At 51.2% G+C, this 23,986-nt stretch overlaps 9 protein-coding genes across 9 annotated transcripts; 4 read left to right on the top strand and 5 right to left on the bottom strand.

The window, feature by feature from the left end:
* Positions 1 to 9: 9 nt before the first annotated feature.
* Positions 10 to 2,140, top strand: BO88DRAFT_445270 (putative MFS transporter; the record flags this gene model as incomplete). Its single annotated transcript, XM_025710194.1, has 5 exons — positions 10 to 515; positions 594 to 1,264; positions 1,327 to 1,394; positions 1,467 to 2,024; positions 2,119 to 2,140. Exons 1-5 carry the CDS (start codon positions 155 to 157, stop codon positions 2,138 to 2,140), a joined length of 1,680 nt encoding a protein of 559 aa, XP_025560641.1. The 5' UTR covers positions 10 to 154.
* A 476-nt stretch (positions 2,141 to 2,616) lies between these two features.
* BO88DRAFT_88901 (putative short chain dehydrogenase/oxidoreductase) lies at positions 2,617 to 3,901 on the bottom strand. The gene is made up of 2 exons (XM_025713231.1): positions 3,453 to 3,901; positions 2,617 to 3,380 (listed from the first exon to the last, which is right to left on the bottom strand). Exons 1-2 carry the CDS (start codon positions 3,733 to 3,735, stop codon positions 2,701 to 2,703), a joined length of 963 nt encoding a protein of 320 aa, XP_025560640.1. The 5' UTR covers positions 3,736 to 3,901; the 3' UTR covers positions 2,617 to 2,700.
* On the bottom strand, positions 3,693 to 4,181 carry BO88DRAFT_88926 (uncharacterized protein). The gene has a single exon (XM_025713232.1). It carries the CDS (start codon positions 4,034 to 4,036, stop codon positions 3,770 to 3,772), a length of 267 nt encoding a protein of 88 aa, XP_025560639.1. The 5' UTR covers positions 4,037 to 4,181; the 3' UTR covers positions 3,693 to 3,769.
* Positions 4,182 to 6,063: 1,882 nt separating this feature from the next.
* BO88DRAFT_369540 (putative gamma-tubulin complex component GCP4) lies at positions 6,064 to 9,038 on the bottom strand. Its single transcript, XM_025704144.1, has 2 exons — positions 8,706 to 9,038; positions 6,064 to 8,645 (listed from the first exon to the last, which is right to left on the bottom strand). The coding sequence occupies exon 2, from the start codon at positions 8,628 to 8,630 to the stop codon at positions 6,237 to 6,239; it is 2,394 nt and encodes a 797-aa protein (XP_025560638.1). The 5' UTR covers positions 8,631 to 8,645; positions 8,706 to 9,038; the 3' UTR covers positions 6,064 to 6,236.
* A 165-nt stretch (positions 9,039 to 9,203) lies between these two features.
* Positions 9,204 to 14,755, top strand: ubaA (E1 ubiquitin-activating protein ubaA; the record flags this gene model as incomplete). The annotated part of the gene is made up of 11 exons (XM_025710193.1): positions 9,204 to 9,568; positions 9,643 to 9,731; positions 9,800 to 9,885; positions 9,937 to 12,721; positions 12,778 to 12,898; positions 13,211 to 13,325; positions 13,364 to 13,476; positions 13,550 to 13,718; positions 13,784 to 13,870; positions 13,932 to 14,107; positions 14,181 to 14,755. Exons 1-11 carry the CDS (start codon positions 9,563 to 9,565, stop codon positions 14,751 to 14,753), a joined length of 4,320 nt encoding a protein of 1,439 aa, XP_025560637.1. The 5' UTR covers positions 9,204 to 9,562.
* A 703-nt stretch (positions 14,756 to 15,458) lies between these two features.
* BO88DRAFT_345230 (calcium-binding mitochondrial carrier protein) lies at positions 15,459 to 17,668 on the bottom strand (the record flags this gene model as incomplete). The annotated part of the gene is made up of 8 exons (XM_025703287.1): positions 15,459 to 15,978; positions 16,041 to 16,073; positions 16,127 to 16,230; positions 16,288 to 16,349; positions 16,399 to 17,018; positions 17,084 to 17,291; positions 17,389 to 17,469; positions 17,539 to 17,668. The coding sequence occupies 8 exons, from the start codon at positions 17,666 to 17,668 to the stop codon at positions 15,459 to 15,461; spliced, it is 1,758 nt and encodes a 585-aa protein (XP_025560636.1).
* BO88DRAFT_406513 (uncharacterized protein) lies at positions 17,610 to 18,652 on the top strand. Its single transcript, XM_025707170.1, has one exon. It carries the CDS (start codon positions 17,929 to 17,931, stop codon positions 18,232 to 18,234), a length of 306 nt encoding a protein of 101 aa, XP_025560635.1. The 5' UTR covers positions 17,610 to 17,928; the 3' UTR covers positions 18,235 to 18,652.
* Positions 18,052 to 19,695, top strand: ssn8 (cyclin-dependent protein serine/threonine kinase regulator SSN8). The gene is made up of 3 exons (XM_025707169.1): positions 18,052 to 18,513; positions 18,573 to 18,782; positions 18,838 to 19,695. Exons 1-3 carry the CDS (start codon positions 18,354 to 18,356, stop codon positions 19,371 to 19,373), a joined length of 906 nt encoding a protein of 301 aa, XP_025560634.1. The 5' UTR covers positions 18,052 to 18,353; the 3' UTR covers positions 19,374 to 19,695.
* A 3,225-nt stretch (positions 19,696 to 22,920) lies between these two features.
* BO88DRAFT_406511 (uncharacterized protein) lies at positions 22,921 to 23,225 on the bottom strand. The gene has a single exon (XM_025707168.1). It carries the CDS (start codon positions 23,132 to 23,134, stop codon positions 22,973 to 22,975), a length of 162 nt encoding a protein of 53 aa, XP_025560633.1. The 5' UTR covers positions 23,135 to 23,225; the 3' UTR covers positions 22,921 to 22,972.
* Between the last annotated feature and the right edge of the window lie 761 nt (positions 23,226 to 23,986).

Genomic DNA, 23,986 nt, shown 5'->3' with positions numbered 1-23,986 from the left:
ACGCGTGTACGTAAACCTCCGAACAGTAACAATTTCATCGCATTCAGGGCGAAGCAGTCAATCCCGACCAGCATTTTTGGTAGTGGTCGGGTCGTTAGACTTTCAGGAGGCATGATTTTCTAAACCATCCCAACCCCTCCCCAATCCACCAAAGATGGCCTCCTTGCGCCCCGGCCCGACCGAGGCCATCTCCGTCTCCAGTGGATCTTCGTCCACTCCTCAGTATACGCCTGTCTCCGACCGCTCCGAGAATGATGCTTCTCCCAATCCAGACCGTCCAGCAGCCGGGTCTCTGAGAGTTCAGACGGCCTTCAGCTCCGATGGGGAGTCATTTACTGACGACGGGTTCGATGAAGGATATGATTCCTTCGAAGATGTGCAGCCCCTTTCGAATAGTAGAATTAGCATGCCAAAGTACACGAAAGAGGAAGAGGATGGAGTCATCAAGCAATTCGATCGCAAATTGGTCCCTTTTCTAGCTCTACTCTATCTACTTTCATTTCTGGATCGTTCAAGTACGTGATTTGTCCTTGGCGCAGCCAAGACCTTCTATATACCCCATCTTAAGATTGATATCAGCTAACATAAACCAGACATTGGAAATGCCAAAATCGCCGGTCTCGCAGATGACCTGCATCTCTCGTCATCGCAATATGAATGGCTCCTCACGGCCTTCTACATCACCTACATTCTCTTCGAATGGATGACCCTCATGTACAAACTCGTCCCACCGCACATCTACATCGCTCTCTGCGTCTGCGGCTGGGGCCTCGTCGCATCTCTGCAGTCGCTCGCTACTTCATTCGGAGCTCTCGTCTTCCTCCGAGCAGCCCTCGGCATCACCGAAGCAGCATTCGGCCCTGGAGTACCCTTCTACCTTTCACTCTTCTACAAACGCGAAGAGCTCGCCTTCCGAAACGGCCTCTTCATCTCCGCAGCTCCCCTCGCCTCATCCTTCGCCAGCAGCCTCGCCTGGATCATCGTCCGCGTGAGCGACAACGGCCCAATTGCACCCTGGCGCACTCTCTTCCTAGTCGAAGGGTTCCCCAGCATCGTCGTCGCCGTCTTCGCCTGGATGCTCATCCCCGATACACCAGGGAGCGCCTCATTCCTGAACCCCCGACAGCGCGCCATCGCACAGCTGCGCATGGACGAGCTCAAACCCAACCACAAACCACACCAGCAGCAATCGCAGCAGCGCAAATCCTTCAACTGGATTGAAGTCAAGAAGACTCTTACCGATCCCAAATCCTATATCACAGCCGTGAGCCTCTCCCCAGATTACCACCATCTCTACCATCCACCATCCGCTCACTCTCAATACAGTTCATGTTCTTCGCCTGCAACGTCGCCTTCAGCTCCATGCCTGTCTTCCTCCCCACCATCATCCAAGAGTAACCACTCCCCCTCCCCATCCTCTTCCCCTCACCAACCCAAAACTAACCACCCACGGTCCAAAACTATAGCATGGGCTACACCTCCCTAACCTCGCAAGCCCTCTCCGCCCCACCCTACCTCCTCTCCTTCCTAACCGTCCTCCTAACATCCCACCTCTCGGACCGCACCCGCACGCGCAGCCCATACCTAATCTTCCACGCGCTGCTCTCCGCAACGGCCTACCTGGCCATCGCCCTAGCAGGACACTTCCACTCGCACCTCCCGCCCACCATCCACGTCGCCATCCGCTATCTGGCCGTTTACCCCGCCACATCGGGGTTCTTCTCCGCCATCACGCTCATCATCACCTGGACCATGGATAACCGGCCCGCGAACGAGGGGAAGGGGGCGAGCGTCGCCCTGCTGAATGTTATTGGCCAGTGCGGGCCGTTGTTGGGCACGAGGCTGTATCCGGCGAGTCAGGGACCGTGGTATGTGCCTGGCATGGCGGTTTGTGCCGGGTGTATGGTGGGTGTGGCGGTGTTGGCGGGCGTGTTGAGGGTGCTTTTGGGGAGGGAGATGAGGGGGGTGGAGAGGGAAAGTACTAGGGGTGGGGGTAGGGATGGGGATGATGGGGAGGGGATTGAGTTGGAGGAGAGGGAGGTGCTTATGGCGGGGTTTGGGGGTGGTCAAGGTGGTGATGGTGGTGGGAGGGGGGAGAAGTTTACGTATATTTTGTAGATTTTTGAAATTGGGTGAGTAGCTTCGATATAAGGATGTTAGTCGTAGATTGGGTAGTCGGCAATATGTGAAGGGAATCTAACGGATGTTTAGATAGATATAAAAGTCATACTCAAACCATGAGGGAATAATTGATAGATCAATGGTTTCTTTCTTTCAAAGGCAGAAGCCTAGCCGTATCCATTCAAGCAAAGTAAAAAGGTTCATCAAGCCAAACAGCTATCAGGTCATCCCATTAACCAAACAAGTTCATTTGACGCGCTTTAAAACCCTCATAACCAAAAAGAATGCAACAATAAAAGATAAAGCTGGTGATGAGGCCATGAAGAAAGATAAGAAAACCGTATGTATGATACATCAAAAAGAAGCCATGGGTATGTCCCCCCTTTCCCCAAGAAAAAAGAATCATCCATAATAGTAGGCGACTTTTGAAATGCTCATCCCTTCACGCAAGGCTATTTATAGAACTCCTCCCCGGACGGACCCTCTCTAAATACCATTTCCCAACGTGTTGTTTATTTATTGCCAACTCCGGTAGTAGTAGATTTTTCTCTTCGTGATCTTTGACGAGGCAGCTGCATCTTACCATGCGGTGTGGCCACCGTCGATGAGCATAGTGCTGCCGGTCATGAAGCTGCTCGCGTCACTCAGAGCGAAGAGAGCAGCACCTCGGAATTCCTCCGGGTAGGCAAGTCGTCCGAGCATGTTCTCGGCTTCCCAGACGGCTCGGGATGCAGGGTTCTGCTGGAACACCTGTTCCACCATTGGGGTGATGATATGGCCGGGGCACAGGCTGTTCACGCGGATGCCGTGACGGCCCCATTCCATAGCGAGGGATCGGGACAGCTGGATTACAGCCGCCTTGGAGGCGTTGTAAACGGGAGAGGTCATTCCCTTGTTGGCAATCAGACCGCTCATGCTAGCAATGAGAAGGATGGAGCCCTTCTGTTGGTAGTTGAACATCTGCCGCGCAGCAGCAGTGGCCGAGTTGAAGACTCCATTAAAGTTGATTTGCATGACTTCGTTAAGAGCCACCTGCGAGTGTTCCAGAGCGCTCTGCAGGTGGTTGATACCTGCGGCGGCAATCAAGCCATCCAGTCGCCGGTTCTTGCCTGCGATTTCCGCAAAGAGGTCGTTCACTTCAGACTCATCCCGGACATCGATACGGTGGTACTCCAGGCTGCCACCATAGTTCTTCTCGGCATGCTCTTGAGCGGCGAGGAAGTCGGGGTGGGGAGACTCAAGTCGATCCAAGCAGTAGACTGTATACGAAGATTAAGGTTAGAAGTCGCTCAAAGGGATAAATTTGGCTTCGTAGATCCTTGGGATCGTACCTTTCGCACCAGCCTCCATCAAAGCTTCAGCCATCGCCAATCCGAGTCCTCGTCCACCACCAGTGATGGCGAAGACACGATCGTCAAGGTCAAACTCGCGGAATCGGTGGCCCTGCTTGGGCTCGCCTTTCAACGACGGTATCCGGGTTTGGATGTGGTGTGAGCCATGAGAACCTGACCCTGTGGAGTGCAGCCGCTGCGACATAGGCTGGATCATGGCGGATGGTGCCCAAGACCGGGCTGGGGCCAGAGCCGATAGCGACCGGCACAATACAGAACGCATGGCGATGGTGCGTGCAAGATTATTAAATTAAAGATTAAGGTATAAAGGACGAAAACGGAATGGAAATCAACTGTGCACGCAAAGTGAAAAAGTCTTTGGCTACCACAGGGGCGCGATGGCTATAGAGAATATCGTCGGATCCCCATTGTCTTGGTAGGAGAACCTGGGGTTTATAGACCTGGAGAAGACCAACGGACAACGACCCGTCGAAACCGCATATCTCCAACTGTCGCACAAGACATCCGAAAATAGAAGGAATCAGAAAAATATGATGGCCGCGTGATTGCCTTGATGGGTCCATCGTCAGATTCTAGAGCTGCTTTCACGATGACTTCAAGACCCAGACCACATCATCGCCCAAGACCATCCGTGGTACCAGGGCTGGTCCATGCATAAGCTATGGCCAGGAAAGCTTGCCACAGGGCAACGCAGGGCGGAAAGGCAGGCATCGGACGCATAGCAGAGCAATAGGGGGGAATGGTGGTGTCTGAAGCAGGCATCGTGACTTCTCTCATTGCTTGGTTGCTGAACCCGGCAAGTCACCCTGATCATTTGATCGAGGGATGACGATCAATCATTCATTAAAGTGGAATGGCCCACCAGAACGGGATTCCCGTGTACGGGGAGACCGAGCTGCTGGATCAGATTGGAACCGACGCCGCTGCAATAGCGGTCAGAACAGCTCCATCAGCGACTCTGACGGGTAATTCCCTATATTGGCCAACATTGAATCAGAGGACTGTTTTTACGGAAAATGAATCCTCGGATGTCTAAGCCGTTCTAATCAGAGAACGATGGGTAATGGTGGTGCAAGAGGTAGCGTGCAAAAAGCAGGGTAGAGCTCTCCCCGGCTTGTAGCTCCGAGGGCTTCCATGGAATGGAACCCTCCAATAACGGTCTCGGCATCGAAGTGGTGGTGTAATTAATCTGTCCTCGCAGCATGGAACCGTCCCCACGACATCCGCGACCCCATCCTGCAGCAAGATAAGAACACAGTACTTTTTGAGGGGTTCCGGGACTTGAAGGGCTGCCCTTTTCCGGGTATCCTTGCTGCGTCGGCCCCGATTTTCATGGGGTCATTCATCCTTCTAGATTTTCTCCCCAGTGCGGCGGTGATCTTCCCCACGCTTTGGGCGGGTTTGAGAATAAGCAAGTATGGCACATGAGAGGTTCATCATTCAGAATCCCAAATGTCGGTGGCCTCAAAATTCGCCGATAGGTTATGTTGGTCTCCGCCCTTTCTCTGCTGGCGGCTTTGGGTTGCCGGTTGTTCCCCAGAACTCCCATGCTCCCATACTCCGCACCCCCGTAATTGACCCAGGGAGGGCGTAAGGGTGGTACTTTTGCCACTATCGCACGAAGCTTCCGAAAAATGACAACCCGGGATGGTACCATGGATGACTCCGACGGCATATCATTGTCCAACGATCGGAGCATTCCAGGATGCAGATTCCTCCAGATCTGCCAAGCTCGCCCTGCCTCCCCATATTCGAACCCTTTCTTCTTTTGACCTTTCGCCCCCTTACACAATTAGCATTCGATCCAATCTTTGTTATTTTTTTTTTTTTAGAGACAGAAGTCCAGTGGCAGCCGTATGTGCAAGACAGGGGTGAGAGCCAAGACCAGGAGTCGGGGGAATGGGAATGGCGGGAGAATCCCAACGTAGACCGAAGGAGAGAAAAGAAAACAACAATTCCTCCTCTTCCGTACCGGCCAGGGTGGCTTTCCTATTTGGGTAATCCGTGATAGTACCGAACACTGATCATGTGCATCGTCAGACTTTTCACATTTGTTTATCAAATTAAGGTGCGCAGAGAACAACTGTCGCGATCCTGCAGGCAGTCTAGACTGCACCGATCGTCCAGATGGGTGACTTCGTTTCATATTTGCACAACTGGCCATCTGCCTGGACAAAATTCAGACTTCCAGCATCTCCATCCGATATTAATCATGCATGTAAGCAGTAACTAGCATGTCAGCTGGGATTAGTGCTTGATTGTTTCTTTCCAATGAGACAAGAGTTTGCCCATCCGGAAGCATATCTGCGAGTCTATTGATTGATTGGAGGCCCCGTGGAGTAGATTGTAGCATCCTGTCAATGCGGCAAGATCGGTTAATGTTAACTGATAATTTGGAGATCCTTCAGTCTAGACGAATCTTCAAGCCCAACCACACTTGGACGATGAGCACAACTGCAGGGAATTGGGCGTCGTTGCTTGGGAGAAAAAGGACGCGTGGAAGTAAGTACGTATATGTTTACGCACCGGCGAGAAAGGAAAGCAGATCTCGCCCGAGGTCACGTTCCTCCTGGCAGAGCACATGGGCCTAGAACAGAACGCATTACAGACAGAAGTCTATCCATAGCCACTCTCCTACACCGTAAAGTCATGCTATTCATAAATCATAACGCGACATGACAGTCATATCTGTCTTCGCTGCTCAGTAGCCAGCCACGGCTCGACCGATTCGATGCAATATGCCAGCAATGAGCAGCCCGCTAATTATGCCATTCCACCGAAAGTACCTGCAGCACTGACTCCAAGTCCCATGCCTCCATTAGCATTGCCAAAGTCCAGCTTCATGAGCAGACGGTCAACACCAGCCGCTTTCCGAGGCACATAGTGGAAGGAACCAGACTCGGTCGCTGAGCCATTAGCTTGGAGCGACCCATTCTCGCGTGAGTCCTTCACAAATTCAAGCATCTGCCGCCCTTCTCCAGATCGGCTGTCATCAATGTCTCGCAGTCGTGCCACAGCGTCCTTGATTCCTGCTTCGACACTAGCCCGCGCAACACTGAGTGATTGCCATATCTCCCTCTCTTCCCCTGCATAGTCTACTAAAGCATCAACAACGCCCTCATCGGTCTCGAGGTCCATGTTGCGCTGGATGCTTTCCAGTCGAACTACTAGTGCAATAAAGTGTTCCACGCTGGTCAGTAAGGAGCGGAGGGCTTTAGTAAAGGGTATGTCCGTGAGGAAAAGAGATTCAACAAGAGAAAAGAGATAACGACGATGCGCCGCGGTCAGTGTTTCAGGGTCATGCCGTTGGACCATCTGACTATCACCTCCGGAACCAGATTCGGCCGGGTCGTTAATGGCCTGAAAATGGTCGGTGCGCTTACTATTAGCGGAGGACGCGGTTCCAGGTCGTGAGCCCGTTGTTGGGGATCCACCTTCGATCCATTCTCGAAAATGTTGCCAGTTGCCATTGAGAACTTCTCCCTGGAAGTAGCTCCCTAGTTCTGATAGAACAAAAAGGGAGGCACTGCTCGTTGCCCAGACTGGCCTCATCTGCCGAGTCCTGGTGTTGTCTCTCTGTCTGCCGAGCTTTAGTCTACTCTGGCCGTAAGGAGTGCTGCTGCGAGGCGGACCCCACGGAGATGGATGGATCTTTCGAAGGAAAGTATGCTTCCACAAGTCGCCCAAATGCATCTGGGCGCGTCGGATACCAAGAATGTAAGAGTGAATCTTCGAGTAGATTGATATATCAGAGGCGGACAGAAACAAATCGAGAGGCGAGCGGACGTGGACCGAGAGACACGTTGGAGTGGGGAAAAGAAGATCGTCAAAGGCGACGTCCGAGATTCTAGCATTCATCTCAGATCCAGCAAGATCGGGAGACAGCGCTGGGCTATTGTCAGCATCCTGCTTGATCGACAGCCGAAGCAGCTCTTTTGCAAGATCAAGCTCATCGTCTGCGGGATCTTCTTCGGTTTGCAGCGAGTAGAGCTCTGAGAGCGTCTGTGACAGAGCAGTCACTACATCTCCTTCCTTGATAGAAAGCCCCCTAAGATCTTCTGATGGGTTGTGCCTGGAGGCTGAATGCCCGTGTTTCCGATATCTCTCTTGAATGCGTGTATCGGCATGAGATACCAAAGCCGTTGCAAATTCGCCCCGTCGGAGTAATAGAAAATCGTGGAGAACTGAGAGGACTTCGAGAATTTTGGGTAGTGGGAAAATCTTGGAGAGCGTGCTTTGGGACAGAGAGAACCGGATGGCATTCACGGCACTCGACAGTCTCGACGCTGATATAGGTGATTTCAATGCAGCAAGCTGTTCTATATGTTCCGTGTGTAGTGAGACGGAAGTAGTCGATAAGCCCGCAGAGGAATTCGCAGCAGGTGCATTGCGCTTTGCTCTAATGAGATTCAACGTTTTGCCGATGAACAAGATAGATGAGGCTGTATGAGCTGTTACAAACTGGGGCAGGAGCTCTGGATGCACGACGAATTGCGTGGCAGCGGGCGGTTGATCATGGCTTGCATTATCGCGTTGTATGAAGAAGTCGGATCCGCCGAGGATGGGGAGATTTCCGTACAGCAACCAAGGGGACAACTGTCTCATCCAAGCAGTCTCTGCAATACCAACCAAATGCAAGGCCATATCTTTCAGGTCAACGTACCCTGTTTGCGTTTCCGCCCGAAGGTGATCGATCAGAGCCACGCCAGTGCAAAGCTGGTCTATATTTCGGGAGTCTATGGGCCATATCAACCTAACCGTCTCCCACAGCCATTCCAATCGTCGCGTCCATGGAGAAAATTCGCCAACAATCGTCGACAATGGCACGATTCCGTAACCGCCCACATAACCACTATCCTCTACCAGGATCGATTTCTCCACTTCTAAGATTTTTCTTTGGAATTCGCCCAGGTGACGTGAGCTTATGGCCGTCGAGACTGCGCGACAAATAACAGAAGGGTGGGAGGAGGAAATTAAGGCGGTATGTGTTCGTAGTTCGGTATGGAGACGGCTCAGACGGGCAAGAGAGGCGAGGAGGGCTTTCTCCGGAGGGGAAACCAAGGGAAAGGCATCTTCAGAGATACCACTTCCTTCAGTCTCTGGATTGAAAAGAGGTGATGGTTGCCCCGAGAGGGAGAGGAGGATCTCGTGGAGCATTGTGCGCGGATCTCTCTGGAGACGATAAAGTCAGATATCTAGACAGGCCCAGAAGCACCATAGTAAAGAACGAACCTTAAGGAATGGTCCTTATTTTTTCTGGATTTATGACGCTGCCAGTATAGAAGTCCACATCCAAGAAGTTCGTATCGACACATGTGAAGAAGTTACCCTAGAACAAGCCTCTCTTGGGGAAAAAGGCACGGGTCACCGCGTTGTTCGACGCAGTAAAGCCGCGGCGCGTCGCGAAAGAGGTGCGGCGTAGAAAAGATGACTGAGGATTGAGTCTCGTTGACTATCAGACATCAATGTTGGACAGAATTGAGGCCAGGCTTTATCCAGGACCGATACTCATCTGGATCCGAGCACCTCCGCCTAAGATGCCTCATCACCGCCGATTCAGCTGCTTTGGAGCTCATTGTCACTGACTGAATGGGAGTTGCCGACTCGCTGCTGGGCGTGTCCGCGGGGCTCCAGCCAATGAGTGGCAATAAACCCGCTGAGTCAGCCGCCGACAGCTTGTCCCTCTCTCTTACGTCGCCGCTGAGAGAGCTCGCTGCATTAGTGATCCATCTTTCTTCCTTCTTCCCCGCCTCTCCTCACCCTTTCTATATTATATACTGCGATACCTGCGCCTTTTCTTTCTATTTCTTCTAAAAGTCTTGCTCTTGCTCTAGAGTATATTGTCCGTCTGTACTTTGCTATCGCTTTCGTCTCATCTCGCCTTGCCCGCTTCCGCGTACCTCACCGCTCCTACCCCTCCTACCTGACTCTTTACATCAGGAGTATACTGCCTGAAAGTCTTGCTCCCAGCGGCAAGACTTTCATCTCAAGTTTTCACAATTACCACCGAAATTCCCGTTCGCGACGCTGCGAAGCTGGGAAAGCGAAGAGCGTCTGCCGACAACAAAGCTCCGCCGGAGAAGAAGATCATGACTGTATGTATGCCTCATCACCCCGGAGATGCCAAAACAACTTCTTTGGTCCATCTTCCCTTACTGACCAGATTTAGGACGCCAAGATGCAAGTGGATAACCCACAGGAGACTGTGGAGGCGATCAAGCAGGGTGAAATCGATGAGTCGTTGTACAGCCGGCAACTGTAGGTGTTCCATCCCCGTATCCGTTTGCCACTACGAGACAGATACTGATGGGTTGTGATGTGTTCAGGTATGTCCTCGGTCATGAAGCCATGAAGCGTATGGGCTCTTCGAACGTCCTTGTCGTCGGATTGAAGGGTCTGGGTGTCGAAATCGGTGGGTACAACATCTTGCGTATCATCTGAACCACTTATTGATTGCTACCAGCCAAGAACATCGCCCTTGCCGGTGTGAAGTCCCTCACATTGTACGATCCTGCCCCTGTCGCCATCTCCGACCTGTCCTCCCAGTTCTTCCTCCAGCCCCAAGACGTCGGTAAGCCGCGTGCCGAGGTCACAGCTCCCAGAGTTGCAGAGCTCAACTCCTACGTTCCCGTCACGGTCCACGAGGGCAGCAATATCGCAGAGAACCTCGAACAGTTGAAGCGTTACCAGGCCATTGTCCTCACCTTGACTCCCTTGAAGGAGCAGCTCGCGATTGCCGACTTCTGCCACAAGAACGGCATCTACCTTACTATCACGGATACCTTCGGTCTCTTTGGCTATCTCTTCAACGACTTTGGAAAGAACTTCACTGTCGGTGATGCGACAGGTGAGGAGCCCGTCAGTGGCATTGTGGCGGCTATCGACGAGAATGGCTTGGTTTCTGCTCTGGATGAGACCCGTCATGGCTTGGAGGACGGTGATTTTGTCACTTTCTCCGAAATCAAGGGCATGGAGGGTCTCAACGGTTGTGCTCCTCGCAAAGTTACTGTGAAGGGACCTTACACCTTCTCTATTGGTGATGTCTCTGATCTGGGAACATACCAGAGCGGTGGCATCTACTCTCAAGTCAAGATGCCTAAGTTCATGGACTTTGCTCCTCTTAGCGAACAGATCAAGAACCCCGAGTTCATCATTTCCGACTTTGCAAAGTTTGACCGGCCCCAGCAATTGCATGTTGGTGTCCAGGCACTTCACAAGTTTGCAGAGAGCCACAATGGCGATCTTCCCCGCCCCCACAATGATAGCGATGCCCAGGACGTGTTCAAGATTGCGAATGAACTGGCTTCAAGCCTCGAAGAGAAGGTGGAGCTGGATGAGAAGCTCATCAAGGAGCTGAGCTACCAAGCCCGTGGCGATCTGAACCCCCTGGCTGCCCTGTTCGGAGGCATTGCGGCGCAGGAGGTCTTGAAGGCGGTCTCCGGAAAGTTCAACCCTGTAAAACAGTGGCTTTACTTTGACTCCTTGGAATCTCTTCCCACATCCGTCACCCGCTCTGAGGAGGCTTGTAAGCCTCTCGGCAGCCGCTACGATGGTCAAATTGCAGTCTTTGGCAAGGAGTTCCAGGACAAGATTGCCAACGTCAAGCAGTTCCTTGTAGGAGCAGGTGCCATTGGGTGTGAGACGCTGAAGAATTGGGCCATGATGGGTCTTGGAACTGGTCCTGAGGGAAAGATCATTGTGACCGATATGGATCAGATCGAGAAGAGTAACCTCAACAGACAATTCTTGTTCCGTAGCCGGGATGTCGGCAAGCTCAAGAGCGAGTGCGCTTCCGCTGCTGTGCAGGCAATGAACCCTGAGCTGAATGGCAAGATTGTCACGCTCCGGGACCGTGTCGGACCCGACACTGAGCACATCTTCAACGAGGAGTTCTGGGAAGGCTTGGACGGCGTTACGAATGCCCTTGACAACGTGGACGCAAGAACCTACGTCGACCGTCGTTGCGTCTTCTTCAGGAAGCCCCTGTTGGAGAGTGGAACTCTCGGTACAAAGGGCAACACTCAGGTTGTCCTGCCTCGCATCACTGAGTCCTATTCTAGCTCCCAAGACCCGCCGGAGAAGACCTTCCCTATGTGCACTCTGAAGAGTTTCCCCAACCGGATCGAGCATACTATTGCTTGGGCCCGGGACCTCTTCCAGACATACTTTGTCGGCCCTCCCGAGGCTGTCAACATGTATCTGTCCCAGCCAAACTATATCCAGCAGACACTCAAGCAGGCCGGTAATGAGAAGCAGACGCTGGAGCACCTGCGTGACTTCCTGGTCACCGACAAGCCCTTGACCTTCGATGACTGTATCGTTTGGGCCCGTAACCAGTTCGAGGCGCAGTACAACAACGCTATCCAGCAGCTTCTCTACAACTTCCCGCGCGACTCCAAGACATCCTCTGGGCAGCTTTTCTGGTCTGGACCTAAGCGTGCGCCTACTCCGTTGAAGTTTGACAGCGCAAACCCCACTCATCTTTCTTTCATCGTTGCTGGTGCCAACCTCCACGCTTTCAACTACGGCATTAAGAACCCTGGCGCCGACAAGGCCTACTATAGAAAGGTCGTTGACAACATGATCGTTCCCGAGTTCACCCCCAAGTCCGGCGTCAAGATTCAAGCGAATGAGAACGATCCTGACCCGGACGCTCAGGCCACTGGCTCGTCCTTTGACGACGGTCAGGAAATCCAGCGCCTCGTGGATTCTCTTCCATCCCCCAAGGATCTAGCTGGCTTCCGCTTGAGCCCTGTTGAATTTGAGAAGGACGACGACACGAACCACCACATCGACTTCATCACCGCTGCCAGCAACCTGCGTGCCGACAACTACGATATCCCCCAGGCTGATCGCCACAAGACCAAGTTCATTGCTGGCAAGATCATTCCTGCCATTGCTACTACGACGGCGTTGGTGACTGGTTTGGTCGCCCTGGAGCTGTTCAAGATCATTGACGGCAAGGACGACATTGAGCAGTACAAGAACGGATTCGTGAACCTTGCGCTTCCATTCCTGGGCTTCAGTGAGCCTATTGCCAGTCCCAAGGGCAAGTACATGGGTAAGGAGGGCGAGGTTACAATCGACCAAATCTGGGATCGCTTCGAGGTGGATGATATTCCTCTCCAGGACTTCCTCAAGCACTTCTCCGACATGGGATTGGAGATCAGCATGGTTAGCTCTGGCGTTAGTCTCCTGTACGCCAGCTTCTATGGGCCGTCTAAGGTTAAGGACCGTCTTCCTATGAAGTATGTACCCCCGATAACCACAGAAAGTATTACAGTACTAATTGCTTATGATACAGGATGAGCAAGTTGGTGGAGCACATCAGCAAGAAGCCTGTTCCGGAGCACCAGAAGAACGTCATCTTCGAGGTGACTGCGGAGGATCAGACGGAGGAGGATGTTGAGATTCCGTATGTGATGGTGAAGCTGAGAAAGTAGAGGGGGTGACCGGCACGAGAGCAGAAAAAGGCCCGTGATCTCTCTGGATATGTCCGTTTACGCACTAGACGCCACAGTATAAGTAGTTTTATCTTCTCAATTAAATTCTTCTAGGAATATACTACTGTCTATGTTCCGCGTTTTTCGAGAATAATCTTGACTAAGTAGAAGACTAATAAGCTAACTAGTGATTCCGCGAAGGATGAGGGATTGATTAATTAATTACTGAGCAAGCTGTTTGTAAGCGGGAGGCTCAACTTCCGTTATTAACGCCTCCGTAAGCAATGCTGTAAGCAAAGCATCACGTCATTGGCTCCCCGCACCCCATCGGTCAGCGTCTGGCCTCGTATCGCCTCGTCCTACTTTTTGTATATGAACGAGCTCCCTGCCCCTCCTTGCCATTGCCATTGTTCCTCATGTTTCCCGCTCTCCATCGACTTCGACAAGTCTCGCAACATATCTTGCAACCCAAAGCTATCTCCAGCTTTCCACATCCAGCTACCTGCAGAAGCTCTTTCTTCCCCGCACAGCCGATCTTTAATCCAGCACGCACCATGGCTGTAAGTCACCATTATTCCCCGCTGTTTCATTCAATTATCAATCCCCTCTAACTAACTATCTGCGCTCATCCAGACAGGTAACAGTGGCAAGATCACAGACTGGGTCAATCCCAATGACAAGTCGGGCGAGTTCAAGCGCCAGACGTCAGTCTTCCGCAACTGGATCTCCAGAGAGCCTGGCGCTCAATTTCCTCCCGAGAAGGGCCGTTATCACCTCTACGTTTCTTACGCCTGTCCTTGGGGTGCGTCTCTCTATCTTCCTCCGGAGCTGATTATCCACATACTAACGCCGCGATTCCTCGCACAGCCCACCGGACTTTGATCACACGCAAGCTCAAGGGTCTTGAGGACATCATCTCCTTCACCTCCGTCCATTGGCACCTAGGAGAAAAGGGTTAGTTTTCACACAAATTGAGCAATCCGACGAGAGAAAAACTCACAGAATCAAACAATAGGCTGGCGCTTCGCAACCGCAGAAGAACAACAACCCGAAGAAAATGTCACGAACGACCCTCTACACGACTACACCCACCTGCGCGAAATCTACTTTTCCAATGACCCCGACTACACCGGCCGATTCACCGTCCCCGTCCTATTCGACAAGAAAACCAACCGCATCGTAAGCAATGAGGTAAGCACATCCCCCCTCGCCTTCCCACCCAAGCAGAGTGCAAAGCGCTAAACTTCCTCCTCCTAAAAACCAGAGCGCTGAAATCATCCGCATGCTCTACTACGAGTTCGACGACCTCCTCCCGGAACCCTACAGATCCATCGACCTATTCCCCTCTTTTCTCCGCACGGAGATCGACTCCTCCAACGAATGGATCTACAACGACGTCAACAACGGCGTCTACAAGTCCGGCTTCGCCACCACGCAAGAAGCATATGACAAGGCCGTCACGACGTTGTTCTCCTCACTCGACAAGATCGAAGCGCATCTGTCGGACTCGAAGAACGCGCCGTACTTCTTCGGTTCAGAGATCACGGAGGCGGATATTCGTCTATTCACGACAATCATTCGCTTTGATCCGGTCTATGTGCAGCACTTTAAGTGCAATATTCGGGATATTCGGTCCGGGTACCCGGCTATTCATCGCTGGATGAGGAAGTTGTATTGGGATGTGCCGGCTTTCAAGGAGACGACGAATTTTGAGCATATCAAGTTCCATTATACCAAGAGTCATAAGCAGATCAATCAGTTTGCTATTACGCCGGTTGGCCCGTTGCCGGATGTTTTGCCCAAGGATGAGGAGGTTAGGGCTGTTAAGGGTGCTTAGGGGGGGGGGGGTTCTTTGGTGGGTTTAGGATATGTTGATGTTAATAATACTATAAGTCTCTGATATAATTTGCAAATATGCAAGTTGTATTTCAGCTGAATGTGCAAGCTATGTATCTCTCTATATCCATGTATCGACGCAGCAAGTGCGGTGTGAGGTATGACCCTACGTACAATTAAGGAAAAAATGGTAAAGGAAAAAAGAAAACAGTCCACCCCGGCGACACCCCCCATGTAATTCAATGTACAGAAGACAAAAGCAATGTGAAACTCCATAGCAATGCTTTGTCGCGCGACGCCCTGCCATGCTAGTCAAGCCGGTCATGCGACTTTCCCAATCCGTGGGGAAGCTGGCTATCCAAGTGAAATAGTATGTAGATTTCACGATACCAGCAATGAGTGAGAAGTAGTCAAAGCCATCGGGCTGTTCAGCGAGAAAGATGCAGCAATAAAAAAGAGGGACGGGAATCTCTGACGGGGAGTGGTGTGTGGACAAAGGACAGATCCACATTATCGCCCTAGAGAGATGTTGATGTGCCCGTGGGGGCTTTATGGGTATCTCAAACGCAATGTCTAAAAACGGTGGTAAGTAGAAGGAAATTCGAGAATATGGCGAAACAACTGGTAAAGTTCCAAGCCACGGCATCAATACAGCCAACTTTGTCTCTGAGCGGCAAGGCCCCGAGACTTGTTTTGCTGAAGCCGTCTATTTCAACCCGAGCATCCGCTTCGAATTTTCATAGACGACATAGCTGATGGACACCGCAGGTGCGACCTTGAGAAGATTCGGCGTCAGCCCTTTATAGAAGCCACGCAGTCCTTCGGTCTGTATAGTCTTGCGAGCGACGTCTCCAATGCCGTTGTAGGTCGCGGGATGCAGAACGGTGCCCTGGGCTTGCATTCTCGTCCTGAGAACATTGAGTGGATAGACAACCGAAGCACCAAATCCTCCACTCATAGCGCCAATCGCTCCGGTGGTGAAGTTGTTCAGGGGCACGTCATCCTCATGACAATTGTTCAGGCGAGCTTTCCGCGCTATTAAGGCTCGCTTCATGTATTCGAAAGTAGACAGATCGATGGCAGCGTAAGGGAACATGCCAACAAGACCGAGAGGCAAGCCACGGAAAAAGCCAAGTAGGCCGTGCTTGCACCACACCTTTTTGAACGTAGCTGCGATGAGCTGGTTTCCCTTCAGGCCACCTTCGACGGTGTCACACTGCATGCGACTAATAGAAAGTTAGTTCGGTAGAACGAGCGACTGAGACCAATGACTGAGGATATGACTTACAACTTCAAAGTATCAAGAGGGTAGACGAAGCACCTGCATATGCGTTAGATCGGCTACCTTGATTGAAATATGCTACTGCGACGTACTGTGCGACCATTCCACCGCAACCTCCAGACAGAAACTGCGATACAGGCATGAGGCGTTTGGGGTCACCATGGCCCTCCAGGCGGGCGAAAGCACGTTTTGCAGACTGTCGCACGTCAGTCACATGAATATAAATCTGAGTTGCATCGAGCGATTAACTCACTTCATAAGCACCGAACTTGATGGCTGACTCGGGCATGACTTTTACAACGTTCAGACCGTTGCCTGTGAAAGTGAGAAATATGTCATAACATACTTTAACTAAGAGTCTTACCTGCGAACAGACTCCGGATACCGCCCGCACGCCACAGATCTTTCACAGCATCGACGAGGGTTTTCGACGCCTTCCCCGCTGCACGCAAAGGTGCGCCATCCTTCGCTGCGCGGACAGCTGAAGTTTTCACGCCGGTCTGAGCAATGAGATAGACCTTAAGTCGGTCTAAGGGTGCGGTCGCTGTCCTGGACACTGCGCCTGCGATACCACCGGCAACGAAGTAACCTAATTGAGGAGTGCTTTCGGTCAACTTCTGTTCATAATATCGGAAGGACATCCACATGGCGACGATCCTGGGTATGGGCAACCACTCCAGTTCCAGGTCATTGTCTAAGGGTGTAGAGTCATCCTCAAACGCGACCCCAACCTTGGACACGCCGGGGGCTTCCGCGTAGGCTGAAGGAATCAAGAGTGTCAAAATGTGCACTGGGAAAACGTTGGAGAGGAGGTTCTGTAAGGCCAAGATATAACGTTTAAGAAACGAGTGGTCTGTACCTAAGCCCTGCAGATCATTGATGTGGACATCTCCTTCCGGGTTAAGATTTCCCGTGGCGGTGTAGTATGACAAGACAGCGCGGAGGTTTGAGGACGAGTAGGCCGGCAGGAAAAGAAGAAAATCCCTGGATACCAACAGGTCATTAGCTGGAGACTCCGGACACCTTCAGCTGACCGCTATAGTACGTACCTCCACTCTGCATACGAAATGACGCCATCTTTATTGCTATCGACCTCCGCGAAGAATTCTTCCAGCCTTGCGTTGGAGACCGTGACCCCGGATTTCGAAAAAGCGGTCTTGAGCTCATTCTTATCGATCTCGCCGTTATGATTGTGGTCTATGCTCTCGAACAGTTGCCAGAGGCCGATTTCGGTATGATCCACGAAGGTCCGGAATTCTGGTGAATATTAGGTTGGAAAAACGACTGGCGTCTATAGCCAGTGACACTAAGGAGGATATGAGACGCTATGGGGGAGTGCGACGCATGATCTTACCAGGATAATCAATGTAGCCATCCCCGTTGGTATCCACTGCCTTGATGATATCGCGTAACATAGGGTCCGCATTCTTGAGTGCTGTTGCATCTCAAGCCGTCAGGTCATCTGCACCGAGCCGCACGGGATCATGTCATGATCGTGACTTACGGTGATCAATCTTTTTTAGTCCTTTCTTTAGGCCATTGAAATCAAGATGACCTTCACCCTTGGTATCCAAGCGCTGCCAGAGTTGGTCGACTCTCTGGTCCCGCTCTTTCTGCGACTCGCCAGTGTCCATGTTCGGTGAAAAGTAATTCTTATCACAACTGCGTCATTATTTTTTTAAGGAGGGGTCGGCGGGTTTGAAGAGGAGAGTTTCCCTGTCGCAGCAGGGCAGAAAGTGAAGGTGAGTGAATAATTTGGGCATCGAAAATCACTGGCGGGCGAAATTATGAACGAAGTGTTAATCCGGCGTTCATGATTGTCGATTCAAGGTCAGCTGGGGTGAGGCCGACAGCCGTGAGAAATCCAGGCGCGATGATTTGCTTTCCTTACGACATGAACCGGAAGAAAACTAGACCCCGGCCCGGTCGTCCCCAAATCTCCCGGCTATTCCCGTTTAGGCGCCTTTCACTCCCGCCTTTCAGTCTTGCCTCCAGTTCGGCCCCTTCGGAGTCCCATCTCCGACCTGCACAACATCAAACCTCATCTTCACTCCGATTGCTGAAAAGGGGTGTGTGTTGCTTGATTCAGGCTGTTGCTCCCCTCATCAAAACACCCTCCAGCTCTCCTGAACCAGTGGGTCGTATACCACACCAGCCACACGTCCACAGCCCCCTCGGATGCCCAAAGCCAACTGGATAATCTGTACCCATCCAGCATCTCTTAGGCCCAAAGGGAAAAGCACTATGGTGGCTGTTGCTACCTCTTCTATACTAGATTAATCCCCCACCCGATACCCCTTTCCCGCTAGACACCCAACAATGGCTGCTAATTACTGGGCATCAACTCAACGCCGACACTGGCTCTTCACGAGAGAGAAGTTGGCGGAGATTCGGGAGAACTTTAGAGAGCGTGATATGGTCGCTCATAGTCAGTTTCCTTTGCCGGATCAAAGGTTGCTGAACATCTATTTCAGTCAACGTAAGATAATATAGTACATACCCTATATCGGTGGGCATCCAAGCTCACCAGGCCAACAGAACTCATTAAACTGGGGAAACGGATGTCTACTCGACAACAAGCACTTGCGACAGCGCAAGTCTATGTCAAGAGGTTCTACACCAAGAACGAGATTAGACATACAAACCCGTATCTTGTCGTCACTACTGCCTTCTATCTGGCTTGTAAAATGGAAGAATGCCCTCAACATATTCGATTTGTCGTTGGAGAGGCTAGAGGTCTCTGGCCAGGTACGGATCACTCGCATATATGCACCCCGTGCGCTTCCCGCTGACGTGGCTACAGAGTTTATTGCCCCAGATGTTTCAAAACTAGGAGAGTGCGAGTTCTCTCTGATATCGGAGATGAACTCTCAGCTTATTGTGCACCACCCATATCGAACATTATCCGAACTTCAACCCGAGCTGTCACTTACGTCAGATGAAGTTGCTCTCGCGTGGTCTGTAATCAATGACCACTATCTCACCGACCTGCCGCTCTTATATCCGCCTCACGTCATCGCTGTCATGGCGATTATCGTCGCCGTGGTCTTCAAGCCCAGCCAAACGAGCTTTCACGGGTCAGCAGCACCACTAGCCAGCGCAATGCGCGATGGCGGCATGAACATTCTGGCCGCATTGGGAGAGAAGGGCGGCAACGGCCCTCCTCCCCGCATTCAGCGACTTATAGGATGGCTTGCCGAGAGCGAGGTGGACATCAAAGCCGTCATAGAGTGTACTCAAGAGTTGGTGTCGCTGTACGAGGTGTGGGAGCAATATAGCGAGAAGCATTGCAAAGAGCTTCTGGGACGGATGGTGAAGAGCAAGAACCTGGACAAATAAACATACATTTCTCATGCACATACATAGGGTTTTCAAGCGGCGTTCAAGGGGGTCAGTCATGTCATTACGAAAGCATGTCATGCGCGAGCGATACTGATTTTCAGATCCATATTTCGGGTTTCGGCTGGTTGCAGATTGTTTCAAGTCAGTTGCATTATCGCATAGTCCAAGTGGATGCCATGGAGAATATATTGAGGTACTATAGATATATCATAGCGAACAAAGAGATTTCAGAGACACAAACGCCCGTCCTCCCTCCGGACCAGACTGAATATCCCGCATGTCGGTAACCGCCTTCAACAGCTACACATGACGCACAGTACTACTCATTCCACCTGTAAGCCATGAAATCCATGCAAGCAACACTATTCCACGGACATACAAGACCCCCTTCAAGTGCTACTCCCTGACACATACCCAAGCTCAAACCATATAGATCACAATTCACCCATCAACTAAGCTTCCCAAATCCCCACAACCAACAAGATCCGTAAGAACCCAATAGCAAACAATAGCAAATAGAAGCCATTTACCTATTCCTCCTGCATCGGTACCTGCCTACAGTACGTCCTACCCAGCTGTCAGAATGTGAAATTCCTCCCTCTTGAGTCAGTAAGCAAGCCAATGTTGAACGGCATGTATGATTTGACTTTCAGTTCTACCAAGGTAAGTCTATCTAGCTAGCTGTTTGCAGTAGTGTTTACGCAGTCACTAGTCTAGTGCCCTTGTTGCATGCCGATGGTATCTAATTCTAACTATTACTTACATACATACATACATACATCCTTGTAAATGAGCGTATGTATGTACGTATGTGTGTATGCAAGTCCTTGTTTGTTCCTAAAGGAAGATTCTGGAATGCGTGGGGAATTTGCATTCTGGCATGTGGTGGTCGACTACATAGCTACGTAGTAGCTAGGGATGGAGGGTGGAGGATCGAAGGGATGTATGTTATGCTTGGGTGCGTGGATGTCAATCCGACTGTGTTGTAAGTACTGTACGTGATTTAGATAGTGACCACTTTGTTAGCTTAAAACGGGCTCTTGTGTGACGCTAATTCTGTCAGATTGTAGTAGGCTATGCTACGAGATCCTCATGGTGGATGGATGTATCGGGTATATCCGTTGAATGTAGTATGTAATCTTCAAGCTTTTTTACTCTCTATCTACTCTACCACTAGTTGAGAATCAATCTTGCACGGGGAACCGATCACGCAGTTCAGTCAGTCAGTAGTAGTATTGACAATTTGGCCTGGGGCTTACAAGGTTTATCCCTCGAAAGTGGAAAGCTATTTCAATTGAGTTTCAGTCCGAGTTGACCCGTGAATAATCTCAATTTACTCTCCCGTTTGCAGGCGTGACACAGGTACCACTTCAGCCATGCACTCTGTTCTGCTTCGCTGATAAATCCATACACACATGAACGCTACAACTCAGATCCCTTTCAGCAACTAAGGATATGATGTCGTTTATTGGACACCTCTAATGCAACATGGGCGCTTCCTGAGACCGTTGGCCAGACTAGGCAGGAAGATCGTGTTTCATATCCCTTGCTTCGGGGTACGTATGTGGGCGGAGATACACTTGCGCACAACTCCAGTCTTGTTGTTGAGGGGAGAGTACCCCCCGAGACGGATGGACAGAGACTATCGTCCTATACACAGGCGAGATCAACAAATATTCCGGAAATGGCGTCTGGAGTGCAGCAGATCCCGCTTCACGGCCCCCCGCCCATCAAGCCATGTACGTATACTTGTGTACACTCCAGGCCGTGTTGCGGGCTGTGTATCTAGGCCTTTTCTTCATAGCGCTGCAAGACATTCCTCCCAACAGGGGTGTTTGTATGAAATGTGGTAAAAGAGAAATACCAATTCAATACCAAGAATACCATACATACGGCAGGGATGGAAAGAGTCCGATCATAGTTAGTAGCGGCATCGGATGCCTCGAGGCTACTTTCTAGTCCCTAGTAGTTATCGGCAAAACTTACTTGCTGTATGGATCATCCCCATAAGCATGATCCAGTGACTCTACCGGATTTTTCTCAGTGCGCCCCTGCCTTGGGCATCGAGATGCACCTATCATGAGATGAAGATCATACAACAAGGTTCCTGGTCCCGAGAGGGGCAACTCCAGACTGCGTTGCATTCCCCATCTACCGAAAGGGCGGTGAGGTGGTCAGATCTTAGCAGGGACATTATCTTGCCGAATGGGATCAGAAATCATGTCTCATGGGGGGCTGGCTTCTCAGCAGGTTTATTTAGCACGGTTTGGACACGAGAGTAAAGTGTGAGAATACCACTCTGGCATCCATGGCTAGTAATGCCCAATCGCTTGTGCAGACAAGAAAGCGCCCCCATTCCATCCACGGTCGCTTGAGAGTGTGTACGTTCCTCCTACCTACCCTCGGGACTGCATCCTGCAGTAGTCTGCAGGTTTGGAGCAGCTGTGACCCTGCTAGCATGCGTTCTAAGCCCGATCCATAATATATTATGCTGCCATGGCTGTTCCAGTAGCCGCCATCATTCCTACCGGTCTGTTCCCTCCCCCCCTCCTCCTCCCCTAGATGCATCCCCATCCTGCATTTACGCTACCGTTGACCAGTGATACGGCGTTTCAACCCCTGGGTTTAGCGTGTGCACTGGAGGGTCCAGGCGTCGGGGAAGACAGACCGCAAACTTGTTCTGCGTTTATTGGAAACGAGTACGTACTGTAGATAATGAAGTACACCTATGTGTCGTGACAGCGGATGGGTTTACGGAGGATACTAAAATCTACATTGCTGCCTGCATGGAGGAAGGTGCAGGGCCATGCAGTGGTCGTAGCGCTTGCCCCATGTGGACGGATGGGAAGACAGGGAGCAGATCCTTAACAATGCAGAGCAGCCAAGCCCAGTTCAAGATTCGGTTCCTTTGTTGACGGCGTTCTCCGTACCTGATTGATTTTTGAGATGAACAATACTGAAGAGGAGGGACTCAAAAACAAACAGTGCCTATATGGGCATAAATCCTAAACGAGAAAAACGAGAAAATCATTTGTTATTTTATTACTATTCCGTAATATATTTCTGGTCCGAAAGTACTACTGACAATAGTATCAGCTGACTATCCGCTCAAAATGGAGAAGATCCAGATATTGAAGTGGAGGATTAATTTCTGTTATGGAATACTTGTCGAAGCCGTCGAAGGGTGGCCATGGCAGGAGCTGCCCGTTATTAATCTCATTAGTTAATGACAATCTTCAATGGTTGGGGGGAAAAGACAAAGTAAGATGGCCCGAGTCCCGCCCGCCCACTCTAAGGAGGGCGCCTCTCCCTGAAAGTTGAAGACAAATTAGGGGAGGAGATGATGGGTAAACGGCAATAGTAGGTAGGCTTAGAATGGAAAAGGAGCGCCCCGACGAGACCAAGTGGCACGGTTCAAGGGAAAGGTACCGAGAATAACAGCAACGAAAAAGAGGGTAGCTAGTCTGGTGGGGCTCACCACATTTTTTGCAAATCATTACCCGCAGGTGTCGTAGTGGGCATTTTGCCTGCTTGCCAGCGCATGCCTGTCTTCGGAAGTGGGAGCCACATACTACTACTGTGTACTCCCTCCAGTCTTACCTGCCCTTTTCCCTTTCTGAACACGAAGTGATTGGGGGTTCGATACCTGACGAGGTACAGGTACGACGGGAAGGATCCTCCTGGTGACCTTGAAAACGACCCAACACAGAGAGAGAACCACTACAGAGCATTGCCACGATGTTCTTTGCCATTGCCATCGTCATCATCCATGCATCCGCTGGTGGGCGAGATGGATCGATTGATACTCCATTAGCAGTGCAGATCCACAGGACTGTACAGACAGTGTTCTCTATCTAACGGCAGTCTGCATCATACAATTAATGAATGTATGTAAGTAGGCATCATTGCACCATCATCTGTAATACTCATGGGCTGTTCATGACGGTAATACAGCCTTAAAGTCCAGGCTGAGACCCGGTCTTCATCCGACAGCCGCTTGCACTCGTCACGGTTAGATCGAGGACACCCATATATTAGGCGTCAAGGGAGAGGGTGCGCCGTTCCATTCCTGAAGGGGACTAGATCACTTCCTTTCGACGTCACTAAGACCCGCTTAGTAGCCGATTAGAGCAGTCAAAATCGGTGTTCTATTGGCCAAACTGACGGTGGCTGCCATGAGCCCACTACAGGGGGATATGATTGGGTATCGGGGCATCAACTTGCCACTGAGGATCCATTGACAGGGGTCTGGTTGGTCCTCACCCTGCCCTAAAACTGGGTGCGTGACCAGGTTAGCGCGGGAAATCTGGGACTAGGATGTTACAGACTTACAGACGATACCACGGATACTTTACAGGCGCCTCGGCGAGGGAACCACTTGTAACCAGTAATGTCCTTTCACTCCCTCCATACTCGTGGATGCCACCGGTAGGAAAAGGCTGTGTGTGTGGTAAGTACGGGTCACGTATGTTCCCTTGCGGATCTCCACCGACGTGCACTTTTGCTCAGCCCCAGTCGAATCACAACTGCAGCCCCTCTTGCTCTCAGTCTCTCGCCTCCGTCCGCTCCGGGCGCTGCGACTCTTTTCTCGCTCCCGGTCTTCTTTTCAA

This window comes from Aspergillus vadensis, assembly GCF_003184925.1.
Source record: "Aspergillus vadensis CBS 113365 unplaced genomic scaffold BO88scaffold_19, whole genome shotgun sequence".
Taxonomy (NCBI): domain Eukaryota; kingdom Fungi; phylum Ascomycota; class Eurotiomycetes; order Eurotiales; family Aspergillaceae; genus Aspergillus; species Aspergillus vadensis.
This window is presented reverse-complemented; position numbering and strand designations above follow the sequence as displayed.